Genomic DNA, 15,109 nt, shown 5'->3' with positions numbered 1-15,109 from the left:
AGGGACCCAAGAGGCGACTGTCGGTGGACCAAAAGAAGAATGAACCAGAAAAGAGATCAGACACGAGTGAAATGGGAACTATGCAACTTTTTTGGCTTGATTTACCTTAATATAACAGGCTAAGAGTCATTGCGATGATTCTATTATACATTTTTGTTCGATTGTTCGTTGTTTCGACTCCCCCTTGCGCATCTTGGCGGAGAAAAGGAATATGTTTCTGCCGGCGACCCGCCGCCCACTCTCGCGGGAGTCTCGGGTCTCGCGAAGTAACGAATTGCTTTACGGCACAGACCCCCAAACACGGAACCGGGTCGATATAAACACAAGTAACTAAGGGATTGTTACATTCATCATAGATCAGCCGACTAAAAAGAGACAGAGAAACCCAATGTCGGAGGAACAGAAGAAGAGAAAAGGGAGACTGACCGACAGAGAGGCCAGACACGAGTAAACGTTGGGCAAGCTTTTCAGGAATAGCGTGAACTGAAAGAAAAAGAAGACTGCAAATCAGACGCCGACTTGGCCGTGTTGCTTTTGAAATTGAAAGTACCCTTGGGTGAACTTTGTCTTCGTGGTATTCTTGATGTTGATAGTCTCTGTACAAATGTGTTTGCTCAACAATTTTGTTGTGAGCCCTGTAAAAATTGTTTTCTCGACCGTTTTGTTGTGAGCCCTGTATGTTTCTAGCTTGCTTGGTTGCAACCATATAAACACCTTTGTTTCCATGGGTGTTTTGCTGTTCGTCTGTCTCGTCCCCCAGATACAGACTGAATACCCGAATCCAGGTTCTTGTTTATTTAGATTATTATGTTGGCCAAACCTCTTACACTGATTGTTCTGTTCAACCTAAGATAAAACAATTATAATCTAGGATATAAATTCTCCCCGTCAACTATAAAAAAGGATGGATTTATGTTTATTGCAATACAAATACACCCTTTTAAAAATGTATAACCTTGCCTACACTTTATGAACATCTACTTCGGACATGGCTCCACGCATTCGCCGGCTTCTTTGAAAACAAATGCACATGGCTCGCGTAGAAGTGCATGGGGAAGGGTCGTCAACGAGTTGTTACGACAGTGTTGTGAAACATCTACTACGAAGCTGTAGGGGGCGCTGTGTAGAGAAATGTGCGTGCCAAAACCAAGAAAACAGCGAAGAAATGCCCGAAGTTGCATAGTGGGCCTTTAAAACAACAAATGCTTCATATTGGTGTAACGTTCTGTTATTTGTTTGATGAAAAAATCTAAACTTAATGAAACTAATAGATCGGTAAAGAAATGCAAGTCTCGTGCATTTATAATTGTATCGCTGTGTTTTGAATAGTCACCTACCATAACCTCCAAGTGCAGCTGAGCCGAACGTCACATCTTCGTGCAGTGAGTCCCGTTGTGACACCGAATTCTGCGACCCACCGAAAAGTGTGACCCGAGGGGGCGCTGTTGAATAATGTGCAACTCGCGCTCCAGACATCCACCAGCACGCAATTTCCGGCGTGTGGGTGGATGTTTCTGTCTGCAGCGGAAGTGCGTGTGGGTGGATGTCTGGAGCGTGTGGGTGGATGTCTGCAGCCAGACCCCTCTCGCATGGGTATACCCAGGCTACGGGGATACTGAACGACGGGAATCAAAGGGCTGATCACCTGGAGAGGAGGTGCCATTGCGGCATGTTACGGAGAGAGCTGTTCGTCTGCAATGGCTGTGGTCCTGCGGTGAGCAGCCTACCTCTCACCTAGACCCCTTGATAGGTAAGATTGCACTCACCAAGGGAAAGTTTAGAAACGTACCGTTCAACCCATAGACATCTTATATGATAGACGGAGCATCGAATGCTACCGCCTGCTGGCGCTGACGAGACGCGGGGCCGCCATCTTGGTGTGGTCACCCGCTCCACTCAGTGTAATCCGTTTGGCTGGAGCAATGAACTGTCAGCGCATTTAATTAATCATACCTCACTGAATACCACTGATTTTCATGCGGTTTTTTGTCATACGTGTAGCTATGATAAAGGCCACATGGTTTGGCGTGTTTTATTATTCAATACCAATTATACCAATAGTACGGTACTGTTAAATCTTACTTGTGAAAAGTAATCCCCCAATTCCTATTGTGGATGGTCCGCCGATTTGAGCAGGAATACGCTGAACAACAGCCCGGCATCCTGTTTCTGCTGCTGTTGCTGCTCCCGGTTGACCACTCCAAGATGGCGGCCGTATTTCTCGCGTCCCAGCAGCCAATGCTCCGTCTATGCTATAAGATGATAGGCTGTGTCCCAATTCCTAGGACGCATCCTTCGAAGGCTGCATTCGAAGGATGCGTCGACGCCGATTGCGTCACAGCGTCGCGCCAAGTGCTGTCCCAATTCCAAGGGTCCTTCAAATGCGGCCTACGAATGCAGCCTCCATTTCCCGGATTTGAAGGATGCATCGGCTGTATCCTTCGGGACTCTCTAAATCGACGCCACTTCGACCTGGGCGGGACTTTACGTCCTACGTCACTCGCTATGGGTGTGCATGTGTGCGCGTAGCCGTTTGTCTCAGGGATCTGTGCACGAACTCCCTTGCACTACAGGATTACGAGCGTCAGTGTCGTACGCGATGGAGGGTGGGTGACATTCCTACAGTCTGTGATGATAGGCTATATTTCTACAAATGACATGACAACACGAACTAAGCTAACATTACTATAGCCATACCAGATAACGCCATACCAGCTAATCCTAACTATTTATATTAAACTCTGAACCACTTTGCAACAGGCAACTGTGTGTTGGTGTGTCTTATTGCTTCCCACGTCTGCATCTTTCCCACTCCTGGCTAATAGTTTCAGCTTTTGTACTGTATATCAGAAATGATCACCCTGTACCACACTGCTGACTTGTTGATGTTTTGTGAGCACTCAGGCATTTCCAGGTATCTTAAGTTTCCTACTGGAGTCATCAAAACTTTGGACTTTGTTATTGTAAGAAATATTGTGTTGCAAAAACACTTTGGGCCCTATCTTGCATCCGGCGCAAGTGACTTAGTCACTGGCGCATGTGTCGTTGCTAGTTTACTACTGGCGCAGAGCGTTCTTTTCCCACCACCGCCACTCGCCGGTAAATTAGGGATTGATCATGCGCCCCAAGGGGCGGTTCGGAGGAAGGAGGAGGCGTGTTCTGGCGCAAACGGTATTTTGCCGTTTCTGAATACCATTGCGCTACTGACCAGGAAATACCTGGTTTAAAGTCAGTGGCGCGTTGTTCAGATGCTATTTTAAGGGCGCATGCATACATGCGCATGCGATGCATACGGATTGCTTGTGCACCTCGCGCATACACTTTGCTTCTCTCATCTACCTAGCCGCACATTCTTGGTAAATTATTTGGGAAAGAACAGCTGATGCAGCGGTAATAAGTTGTACTTTTAAATCAATGCATCTGCAAACACCGTGCAGCAAACACATATTTTCTTGACACAGACATCGTGTAGGCCTACATGCCCATAACTTTTAGTATTGATGAGTATTTGATCGTGAAAAACATTGTTTTACCGCGAGTGAGTGTTAAAAAGAATGAATGAATGCGGGCGCGCGTGTGTGCTCTGTTTAAACACACGCAAACTAAACACGTAACGCATAATACAATCAATGGCAATGTCTATTACCGCGGGGACACATGCATATTAGGATAGCATACAATACTGATAAGAAACAATGTTTATAATGTATTGCGTATATCATTAAATAGAACCACAGTTACCGCATATCCTATGTTATATCATATAGGCCTACGTTTTCTTTGCCGAAATTTATTTGAGGACTCAGTATTTCTGAAGTTGTGGAAGAAAACCCCTTATTCCATGTGTGAATTAGGCCATATTATTTGGCAATAAACTGAGCCATTTGCAGTTTGAAATGCATGTGCATCTGTCTCATCGGAGACTGCAGACGCGCTGTCAAAATATCAACTCGTCCGATTCAAATGCGCTCATGGCTCTTAAAGGGGATGGGAGCTGGCACTCTCATTGGTTTGTTGGACGTTACGCCCAAACCACACCTACGGGTAATTAGGCTGCTTCAGACCAACCCTTTTGACACTTGCGCCGCGACGCAAGTGTCATTTATCCGCCTGTAAAATAGCGATAGCGCCGTAGAACCGCCCACAAAGCTACTTGCGCTTTGCGCTTCCCACTTGCGTTTCAGACCGTTAAAATAGGGCCCTCTGTGTCTTACCCTTACCGTTACCCTAACCTTAACCCCAGTAACATTTCTTCATCATAAACTACAAGTTACGCAAAATGGCATACAAACATCCAGTCCTATATGAAAGAAAAAAGCTAGCTTCATTAAGGAATCAAACCCCTTATCCCCGCGTCAATGAGTTGTTCTCTGACCACTAACCCATCAGGTCTTAGTTCAAGAGTTAACCACTTGACAATCTTCAAACTTCGGTTGCCTAGAAATTGTAAAGACAGTGATGTGTGTACATTGTGCGAGTATCCGTCACTCGCGATGTGTGTGCAGTCCAAAATGAAAGAAAAAACCTTGCATCACTAGGGAATCGAACCCCCAATCATCAGTCTTTAAACGTTGGTCGTTGGTAACTGTAAACAAAGAGATCGCATTTTGTCTAACTGCTAACTAACAAACGGGTTTGTGCGTTCACTGAACAAAGATTATGGAAATAAAAGACCACTTTTCCATCAGAAAAATCATCAGAACCGTTATTACCAACCCATAGACACTAAAAGCCAAAACCTTTCTCACATGCACACCCATCGCGAGTGACGGCTACGCGCACACATGCACACCCATAGCGAGTGACGTAGGACGTAAAGTCCCGCCCAGGTCGAAGTGGCGTCGATTTAGGCTGTGTCCCAATAGCTGGACTTGGTGAGCTTAAATAGGCTACATTTAAGTGACCTTTAGTGAGATGTCCTAAAACGGAATACAAATTAATTATTCTAGGACATAGGCTTTCAGGATCAATTCAGAGGTTCAACTTTTCGGGATTCATTTTGCTTAGCCAGTGAAAGTGATGAGCTGTAGATTCCACACACTGTTAAAAATACTTCACTACAAGTAGGCTATAAGTCCTCCAAATAATTCAGTTTTAGGCCATCTCACTAAAGGTCACTTAAATGTAGCCTATTTAAGCTCACCAAGTCCAGTATTCAGAATGAAAAGCATTTATTCACAAATACGTTCTATTTTTTTGACAAGCGGAGCCGACAGTCATGTGCAAGTATGCAAATTAGCCATGTGCGACAAACAGAAGATAGAAGCAATGAACTGATTGTTGTGCATTGTTGTGGATATGTAGGCTGTGTAGTTGTGGTTGTTTGTGGTCTTAGTGAAACAGTCTTGCCTTGGAGTTGGAGAAGTTGGAGTGATTGTGTGAATGTGCGAGAGAGAGCGCACCTGCCGTGGTGATGTTGGGCTTGTAATGGGCTTATATGTGATCAATGATGTATCTGTCTGATCGTATTAGCTGTAGATGGATGGTTAAATAATGTCACAAGATCGGTCATACTGCAGGCTCTCATTTGCAAATGCACTGATTGTGTGCCCGTCTCCGATATGCTATATAGGCTAGAACATGAACTGAATAAATGCCAGTAGTGTTTGCATTGTAATGCACAACTTTGCCCCTCCCTGTTATAAAATAACGCGCATCGCAACAACTTTAGCCAATGCAGGCTCCTATTGCTTTACCAGTGTTTAAAGTGTGTGCGTGTGCGTGTGTGTGTGTGTGTGTGTGTGTGTGTGTGTGTGTGTGTGTGTGTGTGTGTGTGTGTGTGTGTGTGTGTGTGTGTGTGTGTGTGTTGTCATGTAGGCTATAGATATAGATTGATTGTCTTGGCTTGCTTGCATCCATGAAATATAACGTCAAATAGAAACACTACCTTTAACAACTTGCTCTACACACACACACACACACACACACACACACACACACACACACACACACACACACACACACACACACACACACACACACACACACACACACGACTCTCTCCGACCACATGTCACAAGATCGGTCATAGGCCTACTGCAGGCTCTCATTTGCAAATGCACTGATTGTGTGCCCGTCTCCGATATGCTATATACCTGGCATTTATTCAGTTCATGTTCATGTTATGTAATGTTATGGCCTAGCTGGCTACTGCATCGAGAACAATCTGGGGATGAGGACATCCCCGAATATTGTCGGGTATTTCGCACACTGCCATCTCAATATATAGCCTAACATATACAAATATATCACTGTACTAGACACAAATGTATTTTCCACTAGCTACATTACATTGTAGTGAAACTAGTAAAGACAACACAGCTTTATGTTACAGCGAAACATCGAGGCACTGCAGCTCTGATTGGTTAGACAGCCTTCAAACATAGTGGTCAAGCAAAGAAGAGGGAGGGGCTCGTTCTGCATACCTAATAGCCGGAGTGAATAACTAATAGCCGGAGTGAATAGCCGGAGTGAATGACTAATAGCCGGAGTGAATGACTAATAGCCGCGGCTATTACGCCTCGTTTCCACATACGTACATTCTCGTATGCGATCCAACCGTCTCCGACCGAAAGTCCATTCATTCCTATGTGATTCTCCGTAATGTCCGTTTTTCCTCCGAGACTCCTCCCCTCCGTAAAATTTCTGTCCGGTATGTCCGTAATATACGTTCAAAAAATTTAACTTTCGCCGTTGTTTTACGGAGATACCGTATGAAAGTTTTTATGTTTTTCACAAAACTTGTAAGTACCTGGCAGGCCAAACTCCTCAACGATCTCTTTCCAAGCCTGGTCGGTTTTGTTTTTATCTCTGTAGCCTATATGTCGATCCTCATGTTCCAAAGTACCGGTCTCCAAACGGCCATTATCCTACGCTCCCACATCTTTTGTCTACCCATACAAACACTGCATTATACAACGATAACCAATCATCAAACAGTGAGTTAGAAACAGGTGGCGATGTCCTGTGCATCTTCCCTGGCTGTCGTATGGAAACAAGCCATTACATACAGATAACCTTTTGAATCAGAATTGTGATATATATTCATCCTGACACTGATGTAAAAGAGAAGCAGTGATTTTTCTTCCTTTTTTTATTTGATTGAGGTGAAAGATTAATGGATTTTATTAAGATTTTCTTTTTGTGCGTGTCCATGGCATCCATGGCCCGTTTGCAGCATTGCAGTTCAATCAATGGCCACTAGGCCGAGCCAAACGTCCACTTGGTTAAAATAATGGTTTAATACTGACGCTCTGAGTTTGGCTTTGAACTAGTTGTCGTTAACCCGTAAAAATGTTTCTCGATTTAACAATTCCATCAACAGGAATTATTTATTGAAAGCAGTTGGTTCGCTTCATATGATACAGATTAAAAAAAAATAATAGATCGGATTCAAACAGAATTGATTTGTGCAAATAAATTTAGTGGATAGACAAAACAAGGTTTAAAAATGTTTACCAACTCTGACAAAGTAATTCAATTGTCAGAGTTGTTGTTAAAAATGTCATTGTACGTTTCATGGTGTAACAGTGGCCTTAAAAAAATACCGGGCCCCCGGTGTTGAGAGAAAAGCGGTTTGTGGAATGGTGCGACACAAATTCACCATCAAGTCAGGCAGGTAAAGACAGTTAACGGGTTGCATTGATTAGAAATCTTTCTTTCAAGGGCCAGGTTCACCTCTTATGCCCCCTGGGGAACCTTCAGAGGAGGAAAAATACAAGCAGAAGGTAATGTTAGAGGAACTGCATGATCACCTGTCAGATGTTCAGGTACTTGCTCGGGCTACAGGGTCTGCACTATTTTAAAGCTATGCAAGGCGCTAGTTGGATTATGAAAAATGAAAGAAACGTCATGAGTGAATCTGCAAAAGGGGGATAAGGTCACAGACTTTAATGACATGGCCTAACGTTTTCTATAATATAATTGTCATTGACCAATTTCACAGCAAATGAAAGCTGGAGTAAATAATTCCAATAACCATTAGGAACACAGATAATTGTTCACAAGATCACACACCCTTATTCCTGAACTAGCTCATTCTTCTTGTCCTACAGAGATGTGAGAAATAACCACCTCATTGTCCTCTTCCATCTTTGGCTCCATCTTGCCCATGATGTCCTGCTCTGCCTGGGAAAGCCTGGTCCTCTGGATACAAACAAGATAATACAAATCGGTATCTGTCATCTTTTCTCCCTCAGTATTTACATATCAGTTTATTAAAAAGAAAGGGGGGAAGGATCTGTGGGCAAGTATGGGAAATTAACATATCAATAAGTGTATTGTCCAACACTGGATAAAAAAATACATTCATAATTATTACATCAGCTTCAATGGCTGCAAGAATTTCATTTGTGCCTGCAGAAACAAACAAAGCTTTTAAAAACGATTGAGGATTCAATAAAATGTGCACGCTAAAGGTTCTTCTGAATTGAAAGCGAGCCTTTCACATTCCTGATCCTCACCTGATGCTGCCTAATCGTGGGGCCTCTCCCTCCAGGGCAAGAGGCTAATGCTTGGGATTGTGGAGCAGCTGACCAGATGGTTTCTACGGCTGAGGAGGCTGAAGGGGTCCAGGGGGACGCCGGAGATGCCTGTGTTGTCGCAGATGATCCTGGCCAGGGAGGCAGTGCGCAGCACATTCCTCTGGCTGGGGCTGAACACGCCCGGATTCTCGTACCACAACCTGTTCACGGCAAACAGAACTCAATGTTGTTATGAGATGGATCGTGCCTGGGTATTGAAGTGGGTCTCCATGATTTCCACAGACCCCTACCCCTTTACCTGCTCCTCAATCACCTGCCTCTTAATTCAACTCAAACTTGAATATTCAATCATACTCCAAAGTTTATCTAGATCAAACCGCGTCGCCCTTCTTTCGGTTTTGCACCCTAACGTCAATCCAGTCAGTACATGTCAGCATGCGTACCTGTCTCCCTGGCGGATGTTCTTGAACTGGTAGGCGATGAGGCAGGCGAACAGAGGGCCCACACGGCCACCCTGGACCAAGGGTTCTGCCACGCCTCCCAGCCACACGTCGATGTTGCTTGGTGTTCCATACAGCTGCAGGAGCCTTGTCGCCAGGCCCGCGTTGTTAAGGACCTGAGCCAGCTCTGCCTGGTTGCCGGGCTGGGACAGCCCACAGAACTTACGCCACGCGTTGTAGCCTAGCGTGTTGAGTAAAAGAGGTGGATTTCTATCAGATTGCATAGCCTTTACAGCGTCATAAATTGAATAACGGTAAGTTGAATCAAGCGAGCAAAGAGGAAGCAGACGAGAGGAGGAGAGGCTTTTAGGGGATAGGTACCAGGGATGGCGTGGTCCCGGCCCCTCTGCAGGTTGAGTGACCCAAGGTCCAGAGCCAGGTGCATGACAAACTGGAAGAGCCTCTCCCGCAACGCGTTCACCAGCACTGGTTTCTTAGCGTTCAGTTTGGCAGGACGGCCCGCAAGACCTCGGATCAGGGGGTCGATTCCGCCTATAACAAACCAACAACATTGAAGAAAACGACCATGTTCTAAATTCATGTTTCTTGCAAGCACTTTGTGTCCCCTCCGCTCACCTTCAAATACGATCCTCCAGGGGGTGAAGAAGGCCTTGTAGAGCGGCACGTTGGGGATGCGGGCGTTCTCCCGGTAGTTTTGGTCCAGGCGGGCTAGGAAGGGCTGGATGGCGAGGTGGGCAAAGCGGTAGGCGGCGGTGGCGAACACATTGGCGATGCTGGGGTCCACGTTGGGGTCGTAGCCTGGGTAGCAGCCCAGCAGTCTGGACATGGCCACGTCACCCACGATGTGGGGCAGGTAGTCCCTGAAAACCAACACCTGAGGAGGAGGAAGTACACGTATTGAGGAGGAGGAACGCTTGGTGAGGAGGAGATGTGGTACGGTCAGTAGAGGATATGACTAAAGAAGTGCAGGGGTGGGGCTTGCCTGAGTGTACGCGCCCATGATTTTACGAGCCTCTTGGTAGAGGGTTTCACCGTCCCACTGCGGGTTTAGCTTCTTGAGTTCACGCGCCAGACGGTTGTGTTCTCGCATGAACAGGGTGTGGAGGGACGTCAGGGCAATGTTCTCATCGACACGAACATCACCTGGAAACCGGCACATGCCGTGCACAATCGATTGACACAACACTAGTCGGGAGTCTATAAACGGTTTGCTAGCTATGATATAGAGATAGAAACAAGATGGACAGACAGTGATGGTGTGAGAGGTGTATATAAAGAGATAGAAATACTATTTTTATTTGTATATAAATATATTTCAATATAAGAGACAGAGTACTTGTATAAAGACAGATGTATAGCGATATAAAGAGACGTGTGTGTGTGTGTGTGTGTGTGTGTGTGTGTGTGTGTGTGTGTGTGTGTGTGTGTGTGTGTGTGTGTGTGTGTGTGTGTGTGTGTGTGTGTGTGTGTGTGTGTGTGTGTGTGTGTTGCATGAAGATATACATATTTGTGCCAACCTGCAAGGAAACAGGGCACCTCCTGGCCATTTCTGTCGTCTGTGACTATTTTATGTGTAGCGCACATTTTGGGCAGCAGGGGGCTGAACGGCAGCAGCTCCCGGCCGTTGTCCCTGAACTTGTCGTTGACGCGCAGGAGGCCCGCATCGGTCGTGAGGTTGCGGAGGTCCTTCGCCAGCTGCTCCTCCGAGCCGTACACCTGGCCCAGGTCCAGGAACGCCGTCATGGTGTTGATCTGCTCCCGCTTGTTCGCCACGCCGCCAAAATTGAATGCCGAATTTCCGGTTCCACATACGGCCGCCGATCGGTAGAACGGGATGCAGCTGTCCGGGCCAGTTGGCAAACGGGGGTCGCCGTGGGGGATCTGTGTAGAAGAGCTCAGATGACAACGGTGATTGTAAACCACAGCTTCGCTGTCTAAACATAAAGATTGTACTACACAACAAAAGCTCCAACTGGAACCCAGTCGGTGACCATACCTGAATGGGGAAGCAGGGCTCAGAGTGCTCGCAGCTCTCGTCACAGTTGAGGCCGTTGCTGAAGGAGCGGATGCTGGGGGAGAAGGGGGTGAAGGTGAGGTCGTGGTCGATCCACTGGCCGAACAGGGTCGTCATCTGGGAAAATTCAGTGTCGTTGACCATGACCTCGTCCGGCGTCGCCAGGATGTGGTTGGACACCTCTCTGACCTAATGGAGGACAGACACAATCCGTTGTAGATAGACGTGTGTATTTGCCTCACGTGGATTTTACTGCCGCATGGGCTGACGACATCATACCAGAGGGAGAACGAAGTTGTTGAAGTGGCGGTTTCTCTCCCAGCCGATGGGCAAGGCGACATCGTCATCATACTGAGCGGGGAGCCAGCGCTTGAAGGGGGTGTTGGAGGCCCCCAGGCGAGGGCTCATCCTGTTGACAGCATGTTGAAACACTATTACTTTGAAACTTCCCTCTCTCCCTCCATTGAAGTGGGCACATGTTACTTGTGGTTGGGGAATGTCTTAAGATCTTTTATTAGTTGACGCACGTCGACCGCCTCAACGTCTAGTTTTCACAATCTCTCTTTTTTTTATCACTTGCGTCCACATATCGTTGGTGGTAATCAACTGCCATTGCATATATTTGAATGCAATGTTTAAAAATAAAAGTATAATTGGAACCAGGGTTTTTCAACCTTGGGGTCCCGACCCCATGTGGGTTCGCCTAGAATTTAAATGGGGTTGCCTGAAATGTCTAGTAATTGATTAAAAAAAATGAAAAAAAAAGTTATAATTTTCTATATCTATAGGCCTATATAGATATATATTATTATTTTTTAAATAATACACTACAAATAATCGCACATAACTGTCTTCTATACTACTAATATAAATCTAGTTCAAAAAAATGCAGCAAATATCTGAGCTGGCGCATCTTTCAATGCCGCGATCACGTGACTGCACAGTCACATTACTTGAGCTCCCACTCAAACTTGTAAAATGTAAACACAAACTTGCATTCAGAGAGTATAAAACAAAATGGAAAGATTTCTTCGCCTGCCTGGTCCTGTGGCACAGACACCAAAGAGACAGAGAACATACGACCAAAGTTTCATTCAGTATGGATTTACAAATGTGATGGAAGGCAACGAGGAGAAGCCGAAATGTCTGCTATGTAGGAAGGTCCTGTCTGCCGAGAGTATGAAGCCGAACAAACCCAAGACATTTGAGACGACAAACAATGAGCATGTCGGCAAACCAAGAGCATTTTTCCATGGATGTTAAATTTGCAGAGCCGAATAAGCAGCGAGTGTATTTCAAAAAAGCTATGACTGCTAGTGAACAGGCCCTGAAAGCATCTCTTAAGGTGAGCTATCTTATTGCTTATATTAAGCCGCATAGCATTGCTGAGACTTTAATATTGCCAGCTGCCATCGAATTGGTGAAAACGATATGCGGGGAGGAAGAAGTAAAAAAAAAAAAACTAAAATGCGCCCATCGCAGACATACTGCAACAGGTCGTAACCATGGTGAATTACCTCAAGCCACATCCTCGGCCCGCGCGTCTGTTTGCAGCACTGTGCCGACACTGCTCTGAATATGAAAACGTACTATTTCACACAGAGGCACGGTGGTTGTCGAGAGGTCACGTGTTGGAGCAGTTTTTCAAGCTGAGAAACCAGCTGTTGGCGTTTTCCATGGATGTTAAATAAAAAGATTTGAGACTTTCTGTGTGACCAGCAGAAAATGTGCCTCCTTGCATATGTATCGGACATCTTTGGAAAATTGTCAATTTGTGCACTTATCCTGGCTACTCTATATTTGTTCACAGTAGGCTATAACAAACATGTTCAACTAATTCTAGAAAAAAAAAAGTCTCTGGGGTCGGCAGAATTTTTTTATGTCAAAATGGGGTCATAGCCCAAAAAAGGTTGGGAACCGCTGTAGCCACTTGGTCTACACGACAAGCTGACAGGAATATAACAGTGTAATTTTCGCTCTTACATGTTGTTGCAGACGCTGGTGGCTGTCCTGTATTTGTCCAGGTTCCGAATGGTGCGGCAGGGCGGATCGCTGACCCTGGCTGCACATCCAGAGATCTTGGAGAGAACCTCCAGGTCTTCACGAGGGAGCAGATCTGGAGAACAGCAAACATAGGTTCAGAAAAAAGTTGTACATTTGTGTGTTCTCGAGTGACTTAGTGAGTAAGTTTTCAAATGATTGATTGAGTGTGTGTGTGTCCGTGTGTGTGTGTTTGAGTGAGTGAGCGGGAGAGTGAGTGTGCATGCACTAAGCCCATGTGTGTCGATATGAATGTGCGTGTGCATGCATGAGTGTACACATTCAGCTCATCCGACACCTCACCGACACCTCTCCGCCACTTTACCTGCCCTCAATAAAACTGCATGCTAACTAACGACAACAACATAGCGCGTGCGCTCTGACCTGTGGTGTTGAGCGAGCGTTTGTGCACGCGGTGGACGCGGTCGTGCAGCAGGCGCAGGGTCTGGTCCATGTAGTCGGACGAGCGCACTGCCGAGCGGGAGGCTCCACGCGGCTGCTTCATGAGGCGCAGGATGTCCGCCGGAGAGACGACCTCTCTGCGAACCCTGCTCAGACTCCTGGAGGGGAACGGGGGGGGGCATGGTTATGATACGATGGGACCCATAGCAGTACTAACGTGATGATTTTCATCAAGTTAATTAGGTTAAATAGGAAAGTAAAACGGCTACGTAAAGGTAATTTTCTCTTATCAATCACCGTTTTTGTTGTGTTTATAGTTGAATCATAGCCTGGTCCTACCAGGCTCTCGTACTTAAATTTAATTTGCACAGAGAGTCTGGCCACTCTCCATTGCCAAACGTTTGCTCATGCTCACTGGCAGGCGGGTGTCTGATGGAGTTTAAAACCATTTGATCTGCCCAGTGCCACTCTGGATCTGCCATAACCAATCGCTAACGTTTGACGACAATTGATACTAGCACACAACCTCATCATTGTTCTCAGCCACTCCCTCTAGTCTGTTCGCTGATTGGACTGGCAAAATTTGACCGGAGAAAAAACCGGCGAATATACCGCAAGCCCAGACGTACTACTGCAGGGAAATGAAAATTGAGCCAAAGTACTTAGGCAGGCGGAGCCAGGCCAGTTGAATCAGTAGACAAATGGAAAATCGTCTTGAATGCATATAGTGGAAGTATCCTGTTACAGTATAATTTTCAGTAAGGTGATTGATCAAATTCTCGTCAAGACAAAATAAGATTCAACAACAACATACTCACTCATCTCGCGAGTACTTGTAAGCATCATCCACCAGTTTTTTGGCCTCTTCAAAGCACTCCATAAGATAGGGACGACCCAGACCTTCAGATACAAGAGCATTAATATAATAAAACATAACATCGACCTTAAGATAGAAGATCATTAAGAAAATAAACCATAAGTTTGACCTAAAGATACAAGTATTAATAAGGAAAAAACATAAGTTCAGGAGAATCCAAACCTTCAGCTACAACAGTATAATAACATTGACCAAAATGCATTAAAAGCACCATGTTTTTGGAAGGTAATCGTTTAAAAGCTTACTTGATGGGTTTGAATGGGCCTGCATCACACAGATGCCAAGCGTTATAATGCAGACAAGCAGGTTCATCTAAAAGTGGACAAAACATACCTAACATCAGCCATCAATGTTAAGCCGATGCAAGCCTAATGCACACCGACCCGCTAGGTCCCACATAGGAAAGAGGTCCTCTTACCTCTGCAGATGAAGCTAAAAGTACATTGAGAACAATGCTAAGGTAGTTTGAAGACTATCCCTGTGTCAGCCTATTTATAGTGACAATCTTTGGCCTCACCCCCAGGGTCAATATATCAGTAAAATACTGTCGTTCTTACTTCCTTCTTCTAGCTGAACTGGATTCATATAAATGTATAATTTCAGCTAATCATGTTTCTTTTGCAACAAAAGCTTTGAGTAGTATCTAAATACTATCATACTAACTAACTAACTTTTATATTTGAAGCACATTGTTTTGTTTTTTTCAGATTGAATTTTTCTTTTTTCAGATTAATATTTAACTTTTTTACATCCAAACATTAAGCTTCAGACATTTGTGCCCAGGGGCCTATGATTTGTTAATCCGGACCTGGGTAAGAAGATCAAAACATGC

The 15,109-nt window shown here is 45.3% G+C and overlaps 1 protein-coding gene and 1 long non-coding RNA gene across 4 annotated transcripts in view; one reads left to right on the top strand and one right to left on the bottom strand.

Moving 5' to 3' along the window:
• The first annotated feature begins 1,372 nt into the window (after positions 1-1,372).
• Positions 1,373-15,109, top strand: part of LOC130381149 (uncharacterized) — a 32,333-nt gene continuing 18,596 nt past the window's right edge. The window contains exons 1-2 of the long non-coding RNA XR_008895340.1: positions 1,373-1,750; positions 12,954-13,094. This is a non-coding gene — a long non-coding RNA (uncharacterized LOC130381149). The remainder of the gene's footprint in view (positions 1,751-12,953; positions 13,095-15,109) is intronic.
• On the bottom strand, positions 6,523-14,723 carry LOC130381147 (myeloperoxidase-like). Of its 3 annotated transcripts, none has more exons than XM_056588604.1 (15): positions 14,696-14,723; positions 14,523-14,589; positions 14,219-14,300; positions 13,383-13,558; positions 12,942-13,074; positions 11,238-11,367; positions 10,941-11,147; positions 10,462-10,825; positions 9,927-10,087; positions 9,560-9,818; positions 9,305-9,475; positions 8,927-9,164; positions 8,463-8,683; positions 8,017-8,145; positions 6,523-7,698 (listed from the first exon to the last, which is right to left on the bottom strand). In XM_056588604.1, the coding sequence occupies exons 2-13, from the start codon at positions 14,587-14,589 to the stop codon at positions 8,473-8,475; spliced, it is 2,199 nt and encodes a 732-aa protein (XP_056444579.1). In that variant the 5' UTR covers positions 14,696-14,723; the 3' UTR covers positions 6,523-7,698; positions 8,017-8,145; positions 8,463-8,472. The 3 variants fall into 3 exon arrangements, with proteins under 3 accessions (XP_056444579.1, XP_056444577.1, XP_056444580.1); XM_056588602.1 differs by having other exon boundaries at positions 8,074-8,145; XM_056588605.1 differs by lacking the exons at positions 14,219-14,300; positions 14,523-14,589; positions 14,696-14,723 and adding an exon at positions 13,698-13,746 and having other exon boundaries at positions 8,074-8,145.

The sequence above is a fragment of the Gadus chalcogrammus genome, chromosome 4, assembly GCF_026213295.1.
Source record: "Gadus chalcogrammus isolate NIFS_2021 chromosome 4, NIFS_Gcha_1.0, whole genome shotgun sequence".
Taxonomy (NCBI): Eukaryota; Metazoa; Chordata; class Actinopteri; order Gadiformes; family Gadidae; genus Gadus; species Gadus chalcogrammus.
This window is presented reverse-complemented; position numbering and strand designations above follow the sequence as displayed.

Bases quoted from the DNA above. Each gene is read 5' to 3' on its own strand.
- LOC130381147 (XM_056588604.1), bottom strand. From the start codon at position 14,589: ATGAACCTGCTTGTCTGCATTATAACGCTTGGCATCTGTGTGATGCAG. The intron at 11,368-12,941 runs GTAAGAGCGAAA...TGCTGTCAACAG, and splicing joins ACCAGCGTCTGCAACAACAT to GATGAGCCCTCGCCTGGGGG. The intron at 9,476-9,559 runs GTGAGCGGAGGG...GGTTTGTTATAG, and splicing joins CTGGAGGATCGTATTTGAAG to GCGGAATCGACCCCCTGATC.